General features: G+C 60.6%; 1 protein-coding gene across 1 annotated transcript in view; it reads right to left on the bottom strand.

Annotated features, from left to right (window-relative positions):
- CFAP46 (cilia and flagella associated protein 46) overlaps positions 1-15695 on the bottom strand; it is a 148665-nt gene that overhangs the window by 126981 nt on the left and 5989 nt on the right. Inside the window, exons 6-14 of the mRNA XM_056794816.1 lie at positions 14468-14658; positions 13142-13370; positions 7693-7813; positions 6692-6815; positions 6376-6503; positions 5269-5405; positions 4809-4939; positions 2289-2501; positions 1926-2094 (exon numbers count right to left, since the gene is read on the bottom strand). Of these exons, the coding sequence (XP_056650794.1) occupies positions 1926-2094; positions 2289-2501; positions 4809-4939; positions 5269-5405; positions 6376-6503; positions 6692-6815; positions 7693-7813; positions 13142-13370; positions 14468-14658 (1443 nt within the window). The remainder of the gene's footprint in view (positions 1-1925; positions 2095-2288; positions 2502-4808; positions 4940-5268; positions 5406-6375; positions 6504-6691; positions 6816-7692; positions 7814-13141; positions 13371-14467; positions 14659-15695) is intronic.

Raw genomic sequence — 15695 nt, 5'->3', positions numbered from 1 at the left:
TTTTTCCCCTCAGCAAGGCAGAGCACCTATACAAATATGGACCCTGTATTAGGGCAAAAAACCTCAGAAACAAATGCAGAAGAGCAGAAGTACTAAGTGAATCCCTTTCCGATTATAATACAATAAAGTTACATTGACTAAAAGACCATGAAAATTCAGATGAAAAATTAATTGGAAGCCAAATAATCTAATTCTGAAGAATAAGCGGGTCAAAGAACATCACAGAAGTAATCCATAATTTCATGAAAGAGAATGACAACCATGACACAACACATACAAACTTCTGCGATACAGACCAAGCGGTACTCAGGGGGGAAATCTGTATCTCGGAATGCGGACATGCATGAGGCAAAGAAAGAGACCGATGAATTGGGCGGCGAAAGAAACCCGGGAAAAGAATATAAATTAAAAATCCCCCAAATGCAAATCTTAAAAATCCAAAGTGTGATGAACAAAGTGAAAAGTGGGAAAACCACGAAACTCATAAAGAAAATGAAACGTTGGTTTAATAAATCAGCATCTGGTTCATTTGATGTTTAAACTGAAAGAAGCAAAACAAATCACTGAGGTAAAAAATGAAAAAGGTGACTTGGCCATCAATGAAGAGGAAATCCAAGTCATTATCAGGAGTTTGCATATGCCAACCGAGCTAACCGAAGTGAAATGGATGAATGTCTACCTAAATAAACGGCCCTGATCGATGGGGGAGGATACAGGATGCTTTACCAATTCTATCTTAGAAAAGTACATTGAATAAGCCATCAATGAACGCCCCCCCCCCCCCCCCGCTGAATCTCCAGGGTTCTAGCAAATACGGAAAGATCACTCGAAAAACAAGCGGAGACGCAGTTCCCCGGATCCCTTTCCGACCCAAATGCAGAGCAAAGGAGAGTGAAAACAGAGGGAGAGAGAGCCATGCACAGATCCCCAGGGAACACCGACACGCACTTCTTAAAGGAAAAACTAGCACGAGACAAGCAACAAATCCCAAAGAGCAAACACGATCACCAAGTGGGATTTCTACCAGGAATGCACGGCTGCCTCAATACTGGCCAGAGCAGTAACAAAAGCGACACAAAAGGCTTTCGACAAAATACAATACTTACTCCCATTAAGTCCACCAGAGTAGGAAGAAATGGAGCTTTCTTAAAGTGATAAGGGACGAAACCAAGAGCAGGCACAAGCTAGAAGCCTGTCCACGAAGGTCAGGGCTCAAGCAAAGGTGCCCGTTTCCCCCACCATGTTTCAATTAGACCCTAAATGTTGGTATGACAAGAAGACAAGAGAAAGAAAGGGCCAATCTGGCCTAGGACACTTCCCAGCGGGGTGACCCTGGACAAGTCACCTGACCCCCACGGCCAGCCCTTCCCACTCTTGTGCCTGGGATCCAGTGCATGGAAACTATTCGGGCATCTACTTGCCGGCACTCTGCACGCGAATCAATCAGAACACGCATTGCTGTGGGTCAGAGGTGGCCTGCAGAAGGACAGGTGGCCCAGCCCCTGGCCCCCAGCCCCCTGGGAGCCTCGGGGGAGGCCGTGTGTGCCTGCTGTGGGACGGGTCGACCCCGGAGCCCGACTCCTCAGGCGAGGAGCTGCCTCAGGGGCCAAGAATCGGGGAAAGGAGCCCTTTGGGGGTCTGAGCACCCCTGGGCCAAAGGAAGTGAAGGCAACGAAGGGAGACCCTCAGAGCGGGCAGCCTTGGAGAGAGGCAGTGGAGGGGGCGACCCGAGCAAGGTCCCGAGGACACGGCTGCCGCTCTCAGAGGCCGAGGTGGCCACAGGGGGCAGGCCGGAGGGGATTCCCCCAAAGGAATAAGGGGCCCGAGGCCCACCAGCTCCTGAGGTCCGGCCCAGCTAGGAAGGCCCTTCGGACCAGCCCCTCCGCCTCCTCCCCAGCCTCCCCGTTTCCCTGCCGGCTTCCTACCTCAATGGCCAATCTGACATCAGAAGCCACAAAACCCTCCACTGGGGACAAGTGCAGCTGGTTCGACTTCAGAAACCTGCGGCCCTTCTCCGACGTTTGGGAGGGGATGAGCCCCAGAATGAGCCCCCGGGCCAGGGCGTTGCACAGCAGCACCAGCGTGATGGTGTCCCTGGAAGAGGCATCCGGAGGGGCCTCCTGAGTCCCGGCGGGGCCAGGCTGGCTCTCTGGAAAGCCCAGGGGAGGCGGGGGCGCCCCAAGAGGAGACGGGCTTCTTGGCCCAGGGCCCCGAGACGGCTGCCAGGCGGCCAGGGAGGGCCAAGGCCCGGGGCCCGCCACCCCCTCCGGGAGGCCGGGCTGCCTCACCCGTTGTGGCCCGTGACCTTCATGATGCTCAGCAGGCCCTGCAGCAGCTCCACCAGCTCCTTCTGGCGGCCGGCCAGGATCAGGTGGTGGTTGTGGTTGAGGACGTAGACGACCGTGTTGTGCACCAGCCACGCCTCGTTGATCTCCTGCCCGATCTCGGCGGAGCGCAGCCAGTTCTTCATGGCGTACTGAGACAAGTTCATGATCCAGGAGCTGGAACAGCAAGGGGGGGCCGGGACCCTGAGGGCCGCCCCCCCCGGGAGACCCACAGGGCGGTCCAGGTCAGGGACGTCAAGGAGAGCGTCCGGGGCGGCCGCCCTCCGCCCTGCCCGCTCCCGTGGCCCTGAAGCGCCTTCGCCCGAGGGCTCGGTGACAGCCTTGACGTGGGGGACGGGAGGACGGCGCCCGAGCTCAGGCCCTCACACGGACGGCCAACCCGGCGCCCGAGCTCAGGCCCTCACACGGACGGCCAACCCGGCGCCCGAGCTCAGGCCCTCACACGGACGGCCAACCCGGCGCCCGAGCTCAGGCAAGACCGAAAACACCTCCAGGAGGCACAGGGCCAATTCTGACTGCCATTTACCGGCTCTGTGACTCGGGCCACAGGCTTGCCCTCACTGGGCCTCCGATAAGGCCCCTTCAAGCTCTAAGTTAATGATTCTGAGCCCTGGTTACATTGGACATCACTGGTGTGAACATTGTGTCAGCTGCTGGAGATGGTGCAAGAACATGGGAGGGAGGGAGGGAGGGAGGGAGGGAGGGAGGGAGGGAGGGAGGGAGGGAGGGAGGAGAGAAGGAAGGAAGGAAGGGAGGGAGGGAGGAAGGAAGGGAGGGAGGGAGGGAGGGAGGGAGGGAGGGAGGGAGGAAGGAAGGAAGGAAGGAAAGAAGGAAGGAAAGAAGGAAGGAAGGAAGGAAGGAAGGAAGGAAGGAAGGAAGGAAGGAAGGAAGGAAGGAAGGAAGGAAGGAAGGAAGGAAGGAAGGAAGGAAGGAAGGAAGGAGGGAGGGAGGGAGGGAGGGAAGGAGGGAGGGAGGGAGGGAGGGAGGGAGGGAGGGAGGGAGGGAGGGAAGGAAGGAAGGAAGGAAGGAAGGAAGGAAGGAAGGAAGGAAGGAAGGAAGGAAGGAAGGAAGGAAGGAAGGAAGGAAGGAAGGAAGGAAGGGAGGGAGGGAGGGAGGGAGGAGGAAGAGGAGGGAGGAAGAGCACTGAGCCAAGCTGTCCTGAGGCCAAGGGAGACAGTCCCACTGTCAAGGAGCTCATGTTCTCCCTGGAGGAGACAACCTACCAAATGGAGTCAGATGGAGGAAGGATGGGAAGGTCTGGCAGGCCTAAAGGTATGGTGGGACCTATGGCACAGCCCTGGCATCCTCCAATAACTTAAGGCACGAGATGGCCAGGCTAGCGGTCTTGCACCATAACAGAAGGAAGGAGCGGACTTCCATCTTATCCAAGCCCTGGGAGCATTTCCACCAGCTGGGTGAAGGAGGCAGGGCCGGGGAGGGCAGGCATGTCTACACAAAAGTTCGGGGATGGCCTGGAGCTCAGAGAGCTGATGAGGGGAAGGTGGGAGCCTCCATGGGGCTGCCAGTCAGAGCGGACATCGTTTTGATCCCCAAGATAATTAAGGAGTGACGGAGCCGTCCAGGGGGCCTCAATTAATTCAAGTCACCTGACCTATTTGGACAACCTTCTCAGTCTCCAAAGAGCCACCACTGGTGATGGGAATCATGGGAAAGATGAGGGGAAACGGGAGGTTGGGAAAGGACGGCTGGTCTCTAGTGGAGTCTGGCCTCTGTTTTCTATTGGGATCAGTGATCTGGACAGAGGCTGGCCTGGCCGGTCATCAGATTTGCAGACAGCACCAAGGGAAGAATGGCTCCCCCACTGTGGCTGCCTGCTGAGATCCCAAAAGATCAGGCTGTGTCAGAGAATTCGGCCGGTCTAATAAATGTAAAGTCCCGCTTGTGGGTTCAAGAATCAACTCCACAGTAAAGGGAGGAGATTATTATGGAAAAGCCCGAGAGTCTCCGTGGCCTACAAGGAGCAGTGGGATGTGGCTGCTGACAAAGCTCAGGGGCCCTTGGGCTTCCTCAAGAGGGGCCCAGCTTCCAAGAACAGGGAAGTGAGGACCCCCCTCCCTGTCCTGGGACCTCGCTCATCCAGTCTGTTAGGATCTGTTTCAGGCTGCCCAGGAAACTCGGGCCCTGGGGGAGCTTCGTTCTCCCCCTCCTGGAAGATCCCTGCACCCCCTGTGGGCCTCCAGAAACAAAGGGGGAGGAGGAGGCTGGGCCAGAGGCCCAGGGGCCCTTCCAGCCCTCTCACTTGCAATGACAAGCACCCAAGATTCTTCACAGCCTCCGTGCATTAACGGGGGCGTTCCTGGTCCAATTCCCACCGCTGTGATGTGGGGGCTGCAGAGAGGGAGGGGGACCCCCTGGCACAGTCTCCCTGGCTCCCGCTATGACCTGAGGCTGTGTGCCCTGGCTGCTGACCATCTGGGCCATCGAGGGGGGAGGGGGCAGGACCTGTAGGTGAGCCACTCGGCGTCCTCCTCGGGGGGCACCACATTGCCAGGGTGGTGCGGGACTGTGACTTCGGGGGGGACGGGCCGGTTATTGAGCTCGATGCCCTCTGACCGCAGGAAGTGGATGATGGCCTGGACGCACGCAGGGAGGCTGGGTCAGGAGGGGAGCTCGAACTCGGGAGCGGGGGGCCCGGGGTCACAGCCTCCCTCCCGGAGCGGCCTGGGCTGCCCCTCGGGGTCCAGCAGCCCGGGGAGACCACTGTCTGTGGGGGTGCGCTTGAGAGAAAGTGAGCCAGAGCCAGAGCAGGCGCCGAGGCTGGGTGTGAGGGCCCGCGAGGGTGACGGGGAGGCTGCAAGGCTCAGGGGAAGCCACAACTCCCAAGCGGGGCTCCCCCCTCCTGCCATCCTCCCCCCGAGCCTAGAGGACCCCCTGGGCAGCCCGGGGGCCTCGGCGCACTGACCTCGGCATTGATGAAGCCAACCTCAGCGAATGTGCGCAGGACGTCCACTGACATTTGCTTTTGGCCCGTTTCCGGGCCCAGGGTGTCTAGGTTGATCTCCAGCGCCCCCCAGAGGCGCTTCTTCTTCCCGACGGGGCCTAGACAGAGCACAGAGCCCACGGGGCTGCTGGCATCCTCCTCAGCCAAGGGGGAGAGAAGAACCAGCTTCGCTGCCCTGGGACCCTCCCCCGGGGCCCTTCTCGCACCCTCCCCCGGGGCCCTTCTAGGGCCCTTCTCTGGGGCCCTTCTAGGACCCTTCTCTGGGGCCCTTCTAGGACCCTCCCCCGGGGCCCTTCTCGCACCCTCCCCCGGGGCCCTTCTAGGGCCCTTCTCTGGGGCCCTTCTAGGACCCTCCTCTGGGGCCCTTCTAGGACCCTCCCCCGGGGCCCTTCTAGGACCCTTCTCTGGGGCCCTTCTAGGACCCTCCCCCGGGGTCCTTCTCGCACCCTTCTCTGGGGCCCTTCTAGGACCCTCCCCCGGGGCCCTTCTCGCACCCTCCCCCGGGGCCCTTCTAGGACCCTTCTCTGGGGCCCTTCTAGGACCCTCCCCCGGGGCCCTTCTAGGACCCTTCTCTGGGGCCCTTCTAGGACCCTCCCCCGGGGTCCTTCTCGCACCCTCCCCCGGGGCCCTTCTAGGACCCTTCTCTGGGGCCCTTCTAGGACCCTCCCCCGGGGTCCTTCTCGCACCCTCCCCCGGGGCCCTTCTAGGACCCTCCCCCGGGGCCCTTCTCGCACCCTCCCCCGGGGCCCTTCTCGCACCCTCCCCCGGGGCCCTTCTAGGACCCTTCCCCGGGCCCCTCTCTGGCGCCCCTCCCACAGGGCTGCACTGCCCAGCACTCGGGGCCCCCTCCATGCGCTGTTATGGTTTCCTTTCGGTCACTGCAGGGCAGGGCCGGGGACTCGGGAAGACCTGTGTTCCGATCCAGCCCCCGCACTCAGGACCTGAATGAGCTCATGAGCTGCCCGCCCTCCCCGGGCGTAACGAAGGGCCGCCCGGCCCCGCCTCCTCCACTCTAGCCTCTGAGCCAGGGGGGCCCTGGGGATGGGCGCGGGGCGGGGGAGGGCTCACTTTTCTTGACCTTGGCCATCTTCTTGGACATGGCGTCGTACAGGAGGCAGAACCTGCAGGCCGTCCGGCACACGTCCCACACGCCCTGCTTCCGGGACACTTTGGCCAAATCGGCCCAAATGTAGATCCTGGCCCCGGGCGGGGGAGAGGAGAGACGGGCCCTTAGGTGCCGGGCCCTCCCCGGGGAACGCCTCGTGCCGCTGCCCCCTCCTCGCCCCCTAAGCCTGGCAGCCCGCTCCGCTTCCTCACGGAAGGGGTCCGGCCCGGAGGGCTCCGAGGGGGGAGGGACGCCCTCCCCCCGCGGGCCGGGGCTCACCGCTCCTCGTGGTTGTCCCGATTGAGGCGCTTCAGGTGGCCCTCGGCCTTGTCCACGCTCATGGTGTGATGGCGGGCCTTGGCACAGAGGAAGCTGATGTGCCTTCTGCTCTTGCCCATCGATACTGCACAGAACCGCAGGGCCCTGAGAGGCTGCCCGGGCCGTGGCCAACTCCCCTTCTCGGGCAGCCCCCGGACAGCCCGTCTGCGCAGGGCTCTGCGTCCCTGAACCCTCTGGGCAAGGAGGGCAGAGCCCCCCCGGGAAGCCCCCCACCTGCTGGCCGGCCTGGGCCTTGGCACGGACGCCGCCGGCACCCGCCACTTCCTGGTGTTCCGGGGAGCCCGAGCCCCGGGCTAGTCAGCCGGGCCCAGTTCCCCCGAGCTCCCTGGACCGCCGCCGTCCACAGAACTCGGGGACCGGCGAGGAGGCATTTCTGCAAGGGGAGACCCCAAAGCCCTTACACTGGACCCAGTCCCTTTTCTGCAGGGCTCGGCCTTGGCAGAAGCCACTGCGAATGGGGCAGGTGGAGACGCGATAGAGAAGAAAGTGGCTGCCTCGGTTTCTCCACTGCTTTTGGTGGGATTCTGCCCGTCTCTGGCACGTCCTCCGAGCCTCTCCCGGAGCTCCCTGCAAGCTCTGGCTGGAGGGAGCAGAGACTCGGCTGTCGGCGCGCGGCCCTCTCCGGCCAATGCAGGGCCGACTCCTTGGCCCAGAGCGCTCAGGTTGTCCCCTGACCAAGGCCAAAGACGGCGCTGGGAGTCCAGCAATGGGGCCGGTGGGGAGGGCGCTTAACCCCAGCTGGGCCGCTTTCCAGCCCGGCTGCTCCTGGTCTGGCAAACTACGGCAATGATCTAAACAGGAACCTTTCTTGGCTCGACTCTGCCCTCGGGATGCCGCCCTGCGTGTCCTTCTTCATAAGAGCCATTAGGAGCTGCCTCGGGCAGCCAACACCGAGCTGGAGCGGCGCAGCTGCCCCCCACAGGACGGGCCCAGCCCTTTACCTTTGTTCTCATTCTCCCCGTCCAGAACAATCTGAAAGGCGTCCGGCGCCAAGGCGAGGCCCACGTTCACCAGCAGAGCCCGTTTCTTCCTTATGCTGTCTTTGGGTCTTGTTCTTTTGGCCTGTGATAAGTGAGAGGTGACCCTTGGGGATGGCAATGGAGGCTGATGGCTCCTGCCCTCCTTCCTGGAGAGGATAAGGAGCCGGAGGAGCTACAGAACACAGGGACGGGCATGATGGGTCCTGGGCCAGGCGGTCGGGACATGGCATCTAGCCTTGCCCCCCTCTCTCCTCCCAGGCTGTAGGGCCAGGGCCAAGTCCTCGGGACCTCTCCAGGCCTGCCTGCTTCACCCGTAGAATGAGAGAGCGCCTGAGTCCTAGTGTTCCCATCTATGACCCAGAGTCTTTCTAGCCACGTGCCACCTCGCATTCAGAGCTGCACCTTCCATAGTTCCTAGAAAAGAAATTGCTTTGGAGGTCTCCCAGCTTCGTGCTTCCAGGAGTTGGGACACCTGGATGGCACTGATGCAGAGGGCAGGCACAGAGAGAGGAAGAGGGAGGACCAGGCCCTGCTCACACCTCCTGGGGCACAGAAGCCACTGGTCATGGGCCTGAGGAGCAAACGCGCTTGGACAAAAGGAGCTCCTGCAAGGCATCTGGGAGCGTGGCATGAAGCATCTTGCTGTGACTTTTCTCGTATTCCAAAAAGATCTGTGCAGTCAGTAAGCAAACAGCCCTTTGGCAGAGGGAGCAGCTGTGGCTTGATTTCAGAAACAACTGTGCTCGTAAGCCCCAGGTAGGCTAACACTCTACTATGCTGACCCATGCTTTCAATCTGGAGCCTGTAACACTGGCTCGGCTTTCTTTGCTCCTTCTGGTCCCCTGGAGCTCTGGCTGAACTAGATGAAGTTCTCCAAAGGGGCCTCGCCGTCTGCCGGGACATGAAGTAGCCCGAGAGTGAGTGGCCGGGGACCCTGCTCAGTGAGCCACGTCACCCCCAGTGCTTAAACCAAGAACATCTCTATCTCTGTGCTAGACCCTGGGGCACAGGAGGAGAAGTATGGGATAGAGCAAGAGAGGAAAGGGATCTTCTAGCCCAGCCAGGTCTCACACAGTGCTACAACAGCCCTTGTGGCTCCTCACCAATCACCAACAAGCCCAATACCCCCAGCAACCCCGCTAGGGGGACCTTCAGTCGGCACTGATCTTGGCAACACAGATTCCTGTGTGGGAGTCTTCCAATACAAGAGGGCAGAAATCCTTGCTAATGACCAAGGAAACAGGACTACGCCAAACCTCAACTGTCACAGAGCACTGGATAGAGTGAGTTGCACTGAACGCCACTACCAGTAGTTGGTGCCAAGTGCCTGCTTGATCCCAGATCAGATGAAGTCGTGCATTGGCCATGAGTACTGACTGTTGATTGGTGGGGTTCCCAGGCCTGAGAGGAGTACAGAGTTTTGATCCAGAAGAGCTCATCTCTATGGGTCTGACCACAATGAAGGAAATTCCTGAAGCTTCCTCTGTGGAGACCGATTCCAAGATGGCGGTCCCAGGACTGGCCTACTTCAACGATTCTCAATATCACGACACCAAAGGTGTGGGAACCATCGCTAGCCTCAGTGGGACCCTCAGTGAGCCCTTGCCATGGTTATTCCTTCTGGCTTAGACAAAAGCTTAGAGCCAAGCCAAGAGAAACATGTGGTTCTTGGACTGCAGACTGGGAGTTTTGATTTGCTATTGAAGATAGTGTCTTCACAGTTGGGCATCTTCACAGTTGAGGATGCTCACTTGGTTGAGAAGGACAACCACAGGGTCAGTCATTTTGTTCTGAGTTCAAGCACAAGTATGAGAGGGACTTCAGTGGGAAGAGGAGGTCTGGCTCCAACTTATTCTCCCCTGCCTGACAATATGCAAAGCACACCCTCTCTTGCAGTCTCCAGGTCAGCCTAGAGCCTCACTCCCTCTATCAAAGTATTATTGGCTTCTATGTTTCTGTCCTCTTTGCCCATTTGGAAGAGTTGAACACTGACCTTTTCTGTGGCCCCCTGACCCCCTTACAGAGGCCAAACTAGATCTCTGATGACGTCAACTTGGCAAATGCTTCCACTTGTGCCTCCAAGATACAGGAACTTCTGCAGGACATTTTCTGCAGCTAGTGGCTAAGTGTCACTCCTTATGAGTCTGTTGCTTATGGTGTAGCTGTCCACACCACCATCTTTTCTAGGAATGAATCTGAGAATATTCCTGATGTAAGATTTAAATTTAGGTTTTGACTCAATATGAGAGTTATAAAAGTGGTCGCCATTTATAAAATATTAGCGCCCGAGTCAAAATGACTGTTAGCAGCTTTTATTTACAAAAAAGTGAAAGCAGAAAATGTAGAAAAGGGACAGAGCCGTAACAAGTCTACCAGCCCTAAGTGCTTCTCCGGTGAAGTCTGGCTCAGCCCCCAGCAGGGGCTTCCTCAAGTCCTGATCTCCATGTAAAAGTTCAGGAGTCTCTAGCAAGCCAACACAGAATCCAAGGAAAGAGTCTCTCCACAAACTCAGGAAGGAATCTCCGGAACCAGCCGAGGAAGGGAATCCAGATCATGTTGGTCTCTTTTAACACTCCTTTTTCCACGTCATTTCCTGTCTCTATCTACCCTCTTCACAGAAACCAATAGCAGTCTTTCAATTTGCCTAATACTGTGCCTGTGGGATCCACCTCTCCTCCTCTGAGGGTGTAAACTCTTATCAAGGGATTCACAAGTTTCTGACTAACTGAGTTAAAAGGGTGGAGCTCTCTAAGCACTTGATTAAGACAAAGAAATGTCCTTTCACACAAGCCAGACCTTGGCCGGAAATTGTTGGTGAGGCAGTTTCCCTTTTTGTAAAGTCAGGCTGCCCATGCATGGTGTCTAAGTCCCCCGGAGCTCCAACTGAACTGTATGAAGTTCTCCAACAGGAGTGAAGAGCACTTGCTGTCTGCTGGGACAGAAGGTCGTGGGAGAGCAAGAGAGGGGACTCTGCTCCGAGAGTCACCCCACACCTTCCTGCTGCGCCTGTTCAGTATTTGAAGGTGGGAGGACGGCGACCTTGTGGGGAGGTTGAAGCTCCCAGGAATCCTCCTCCCTCAGGGGCGATCCTCAGACTGAAATAACCCAATAGATGTGGCGGCTTCCATCGATGCATCATGGAGGCCGACCCTCGATGGCTTCAGAGGAGAGCCCAGGCCAGGAGAATGAGGTCCCCTTGGCCAAGGACACGCGTCACCTGAGCAAAGGATCTCGGGAATGCTTGGGCTGCGAGCAGGGGTCTTCCCAGAGCTGCCCCGGATCTTAGGTTTCCACACGAAGGCTGTGGTGGAGGATGAAGACGAAGAGAACCCTTGACAAGCATATTGAAATAATCAGCTGGCTGGACCACCAAGAAGGAAGAAGTGAGCCTCAGGAGAAGGCCTGGGGAAAGCCCGGTCTGCCAGGCCGTCATTCCCAAGCTGAAGCGGACGGAGTCCTGGGGCAGGGGGCAGCCGCTTAGGCTGAGCCCAGGGCCTGGCTTCTCAACGTCTGCTGGGAGGAGGGAGCTCACAGCAAGGAGCAGATGGGCCAATTCACACGCCTTCTTTCTTTCTTCCCGCACCCCGGTCTTGGGAGCCGGGTGCTATTACTACCCTTCTTCTACAGAGGAGGAAACAGAGGCAGGCAGAGATTCAGGGACTTGCTGAGATCAGCCCGGCTGCCTCTTCCTGCAGGGGGTTTCCTCTTGAGCCTGCGCCTCGTCTGTCTGTCCCGCTGAGGGCATCACACTGGTAGCTCCCTGAGGGCGGGACTATCTCTCCTTTGTCTTTCTCTCAGGCCCTTAGCCCAGGGCCTGGAATACAGCAGGTGCATAATCAGTGCTTGCTGGCTTCCAGCTCTGGCACGTCTCTCCATCAGCCTTTTGGGAAGGTCGTCCAGGAGCAGCGATCCGATCCGGTGGGACAATTCGGTCCAGGCTCTTGCTCTAAGCAAGTGGGGAGGAGGGCCCCGGCGGGCTCCAGCCCGAGGGAGGAGGCGCAGCTGGGGATATGGTTTGGGGCGGGAGGCCCAGCCTCATCCTGGGCCTGGCGGCGGCGGCGGTCCCTCAGCCCTCCGAGCTTCTCCAGACTGCAGAGTCTCATCTTTCCAGGGAAGCAGCCCTTGTTCCACGTACAAAAACACGGGTGGCCCCACGCCAGGGGAGTCACTCAGGAAGTCTACGTGCCGCAACATCCCAGAAGGGCAGGGTCTTCTCAAAGCTGGGGGGCGGGGCCCCCCTTCCCCTTGGGGGCAGCCCCGGGAGCCACCATCCCGTCACCGCCACACTCAAGCTGCCTCTCCTCCGAGTCTCCTCACGGCTCCTCGTCCTTCCCATCCTTGGACGTCACCCCCATGCCCCGTCCCCTCCCACAAACACACCCACGCCGCCACGTTCTTCCCACGCAGGCTGCCTTCCTCTGGACTCCTTCTGGGTCGTCCACAGAGTCCAGAACAGACGCCACCTTCTGGAGGAGGCCCACCAGCTCGGCCGCCATCAAGGACCCACAAGCCCCCGGGGAGAGGCGAGGCAGCAGCACAGCAGCCGCCGAGGCCCCCACACTGCCACCTGGGGGTCCCCTGCCCCGCCGCCTGGGGGTCCCCCGACCCGCTGCCTGGGGGTCGGTCCCCTGCCCTGCTGTCCGGGGGACCCCTGCCCCGCCACCTAGGGGTCCCCTGACCCGCTGCCTGGGGGTCGGTCCCCCGCCCCACCATCCAGGGGTCCCCCACCCTGCTGCTTGGGGGTCGGTCCCCCGCCCCACTGTCTGGGGGACCCCTGCCCCGCCATCCGGGGGTCCCCCGCCCTGCCATCCGGGGGTCCCCCGCCCCGCCATCCGGGGGTCCCCTGCCCCACTGTCTGGGGGTCCCCTGCCCCGCCGCCTGGGGGTCGATCCCTTGCCCCGCCATCCGGGGGTCCCCCGCCCCACCATCCTGGGGTCCCCCGCCCCGCCATCCTGGGGTCCCCCGCCCCACCATCCAGGGGTCCCCCGCCCCACCATCCGGGGGTCCCCTGCCCCGCCATCCGGGGGTCCCCTGCCCCGCCATCCGGGGGTCCCCTGCCCTGCCATCCGGGGGTCCCCCGCCCCGCCATCCGGGGGTCCCCTGCCCCGCCATCTGGGGGTCCCCCGCCCCGCCATCCGGGGGTCCCCCGCCCCACCATCCTGGGGTCCCCCGCCCCGCCATCCTGGGGTCCCCCGCCCCACCATCCAGGGGTCCCCCGCCCCACCATCCGGGGGTCCCCTGCCCCGCCATCCGGGGGTCCCCTGCCCCGCCATCCGGGGGTCCCCTGCCCTGCCATCCGGGGGTCCCCCGCCCCGCCATCCGGGGGTCCCCCGCCCCGCCATCCTGGGGTCCCCCGCCCCGCCATCCTGGGGTCCCCCGCCCCACCATCCTGGGGTCCCCCGCCCCGCACCTCCTCGATGGCCATGATGGCTTTGTCTTCCATGCGCTTGGGAACCTGGTAGAGCATGGCGCGCAGGCGGAGCCGGTTGTAGGCCATGTTGATGAGGTCTTGGTACCCGCCCAGGAAGTCGAGGCGCCGGGCCTTCTGCAGGTGCCCCATGGCCACCATCAGCCTGTCGCTGTCCTCCTCAATGTGGGCGATCTCGATGTGGATTTGGCATCTCATCGTGATCATCAGGCTGCAATGCGGGGACCCGGGGCGGGCCTCAGCCTCCGCGGCCCCCCTTCCCCCCATCCCAGCCCAGAGGCCCCCCCCTCCCCGGGGCCTCCACTGGGGCAGGGGCCGGGCCAGTGGACCCCCCTCCAGGACGAGGCCCCTTTGCTGGGAGGGCAGCCTGGGGCGAGAGGCCTGCTCTGGGGCCTCAGACGCCGACAACCCTGTGACCCTGCACAGGTCACGTCTCCCTGGTTTGCCTCAGTTTCCTCAAGTGCAAAACGGGGATGACAGTGTCGTCGCCCTCCCAGGGTGCTTTGAGGATGAAATGAGGCAACGGCTTCCAAGCCTTGGGGGGCTGCTATCGTTATTACTAGCAAGTCAGGCGCCACCCGCACCCCTTCTTGGAGGACGGACTGTGGGCTCCGGGGAGGCCCCCCTCCAAGACCACCTTCGGTTCTGACCTTACTGTGTGAGCACCCCGTCAGACAGAGGGGGGATGGGTGCCGGGACCACCAGGGAGGTGGGGGGCATTCGGGGGGCCAAAGAATGGAGAAAGTCAAGGCTGAGATCCAGAGGGGCAGCCAGAGGTCTCAGTGAAGAGAGAGCCAGAGAGGCTCAGGGGGAGGTGCAGGCCCGGCCACAGGGGGCCACAGGGAGGCTGGGGAGGCTGGGGAAGCTCAGGGGGCCACAGGAAGGCCAGGAGGCTTAGGGGGTGGTACAGGCCCAGCCACAGGGAGGCTGGGAAGGCTTGGGGGGTGGGGGGCTCAAGGGGGCCCAGGGGGTCAGAGGGAGGCTGGGGAGGCTTGGGGGGGGCCACAGGGGGCCACAGGGAAGCCAGGAGGCTTAGGGGGTGGTGCAGGCCCAACCACAGGGAGGCTGGGGAGGCTTGGGGGGGCCACAGGGGGCCACAGGGAAGCCAGGAGGCTTAGGGGGTGGTGCAGGCCCAGCCACAGGGAGGCTGGGAAGGCTTGGGGGGGCCACAGGGGAACACAGGGAAGCCAGGAGGCTTAGGGGGTGGTGCAGGCCCAACCACAGGGAGGCTGGGGAGGCTTGGGGGGTGGGGGGCTCAAGGGGGCCCAGGGGGTCAGAGGGAGGCTTAGGGGGAGCGGCAGGTCTTACCTGTCCATCTTCTCCAGGATCTCGGCCACCTCAAGCAGGGGCTTGAGCAGGTTCGAGCGCAGGTTGTGCTGCAGCAGGGGCAGGCAGATGTTCCACTGGGTGGCGCACACCACCTGGATCACGTTGGGGTCTCCCAAGCGGTTGGCCCGGAGCAAGGCCAGGTTCAGCCTCTTGATCACAGCCAGCTGGACCTGTGCAGACCAGGGGACGACACAGGTGGGCTGGGCTGGACCAAGCCAGACTCAGTCCTAGGCACTAGGGCCACTGGGGGGGGACCTGGGGAGGGGTCCTGGCCTCCCCGGGCAGCCTGAGTGCCTGCCCAGAGCCGTGCTTGAGAGCCTAAAGGCACCGGTTCGGCCCAAAAACAGGGCCACGGCGGCCCTCAGGCTGCATTCTGGCCTCACCGGCGGTCCCTCGGCTTCTCTCCCACCTGGGCCCTGGATCTACCACCAGGGAATGGCCACAGTTGTAACAGGTAAATTAGTCTCTACTGATAAAAGTGTCATATTTTATGAGGTTTATCAGAGATTATTAGAAATCAAGGACACAAAATAATAAGCCTCGTGCCATGGCTGATCAGCCCATTCCCAGCCAACTCACTACATGCTGCCGTGGCCAAGTAGAGGAAGAGGCTCTTGGGAGGCAGAGAGCCTGTTAAATACTAATTGTGATCTCGCCCACGTGGGGACTCAGGTGAGATTATAAGGAATTCTGGGAAGTACAAGGACTTCTGGGGGTTGAAGTCTGGTGTTCAAATCTCCATTTTTACAGAGTGAGCTGCTGAGGCAAGAGCAGAGGCGGCCCCCGAGCCTCGTGGGGCTTCAGCCCCTTCTCCTCTCGGACCCCGGGAGACAGAGCTCCTGCCTGATCTGGCCCTGAACCAGCTCCCTCTCCTGGCTCCCCCATGAGAACAACAGAGAGAGACAGACGGGTGGTCCTGGGTTCTAATCTGGCTTCAGACACTTCTTGGTGTGAATCTTAAAACTGCTCAGACTCTACCTTAGAACATTTGGTTAAGGCTATTCCCCATTTAAACAATGGAGGTACTTGATCAGGAATGTATTGGGAACTCTAACATTACTCCACCCTACTCAGACAGTGCCTTAGGGGAAGACAAAGTTGTGAACTCCTGACTGAACAATGGGAAGTCCCTGACTTGTACTTATAGTAAAGCTGGAACCTTAAGCTGGGTCTATTTTTAGATCTAATACAAAGGGGTGCTAAGTAC

This window comes from Monodelphis domestica, chromosome 1, assembly GCF_027887165.1.
Source record: "Monodelphis domestica isolate mMonDom1 chromosome 1, mMonDom1.pri, whole genome shotgun sequence".
NCBI classification, from domain to species: Eukaryota; Metazoa; Chordata; class Mammalia; order Didelphimorphia; family Didelphidae; genus Monodelphis; species Monodelphis domestica.
Note: the sequence above shows the minus strand (reverse complement) of the source record. Positions and strands in the feature narration are given on the sequence as shown.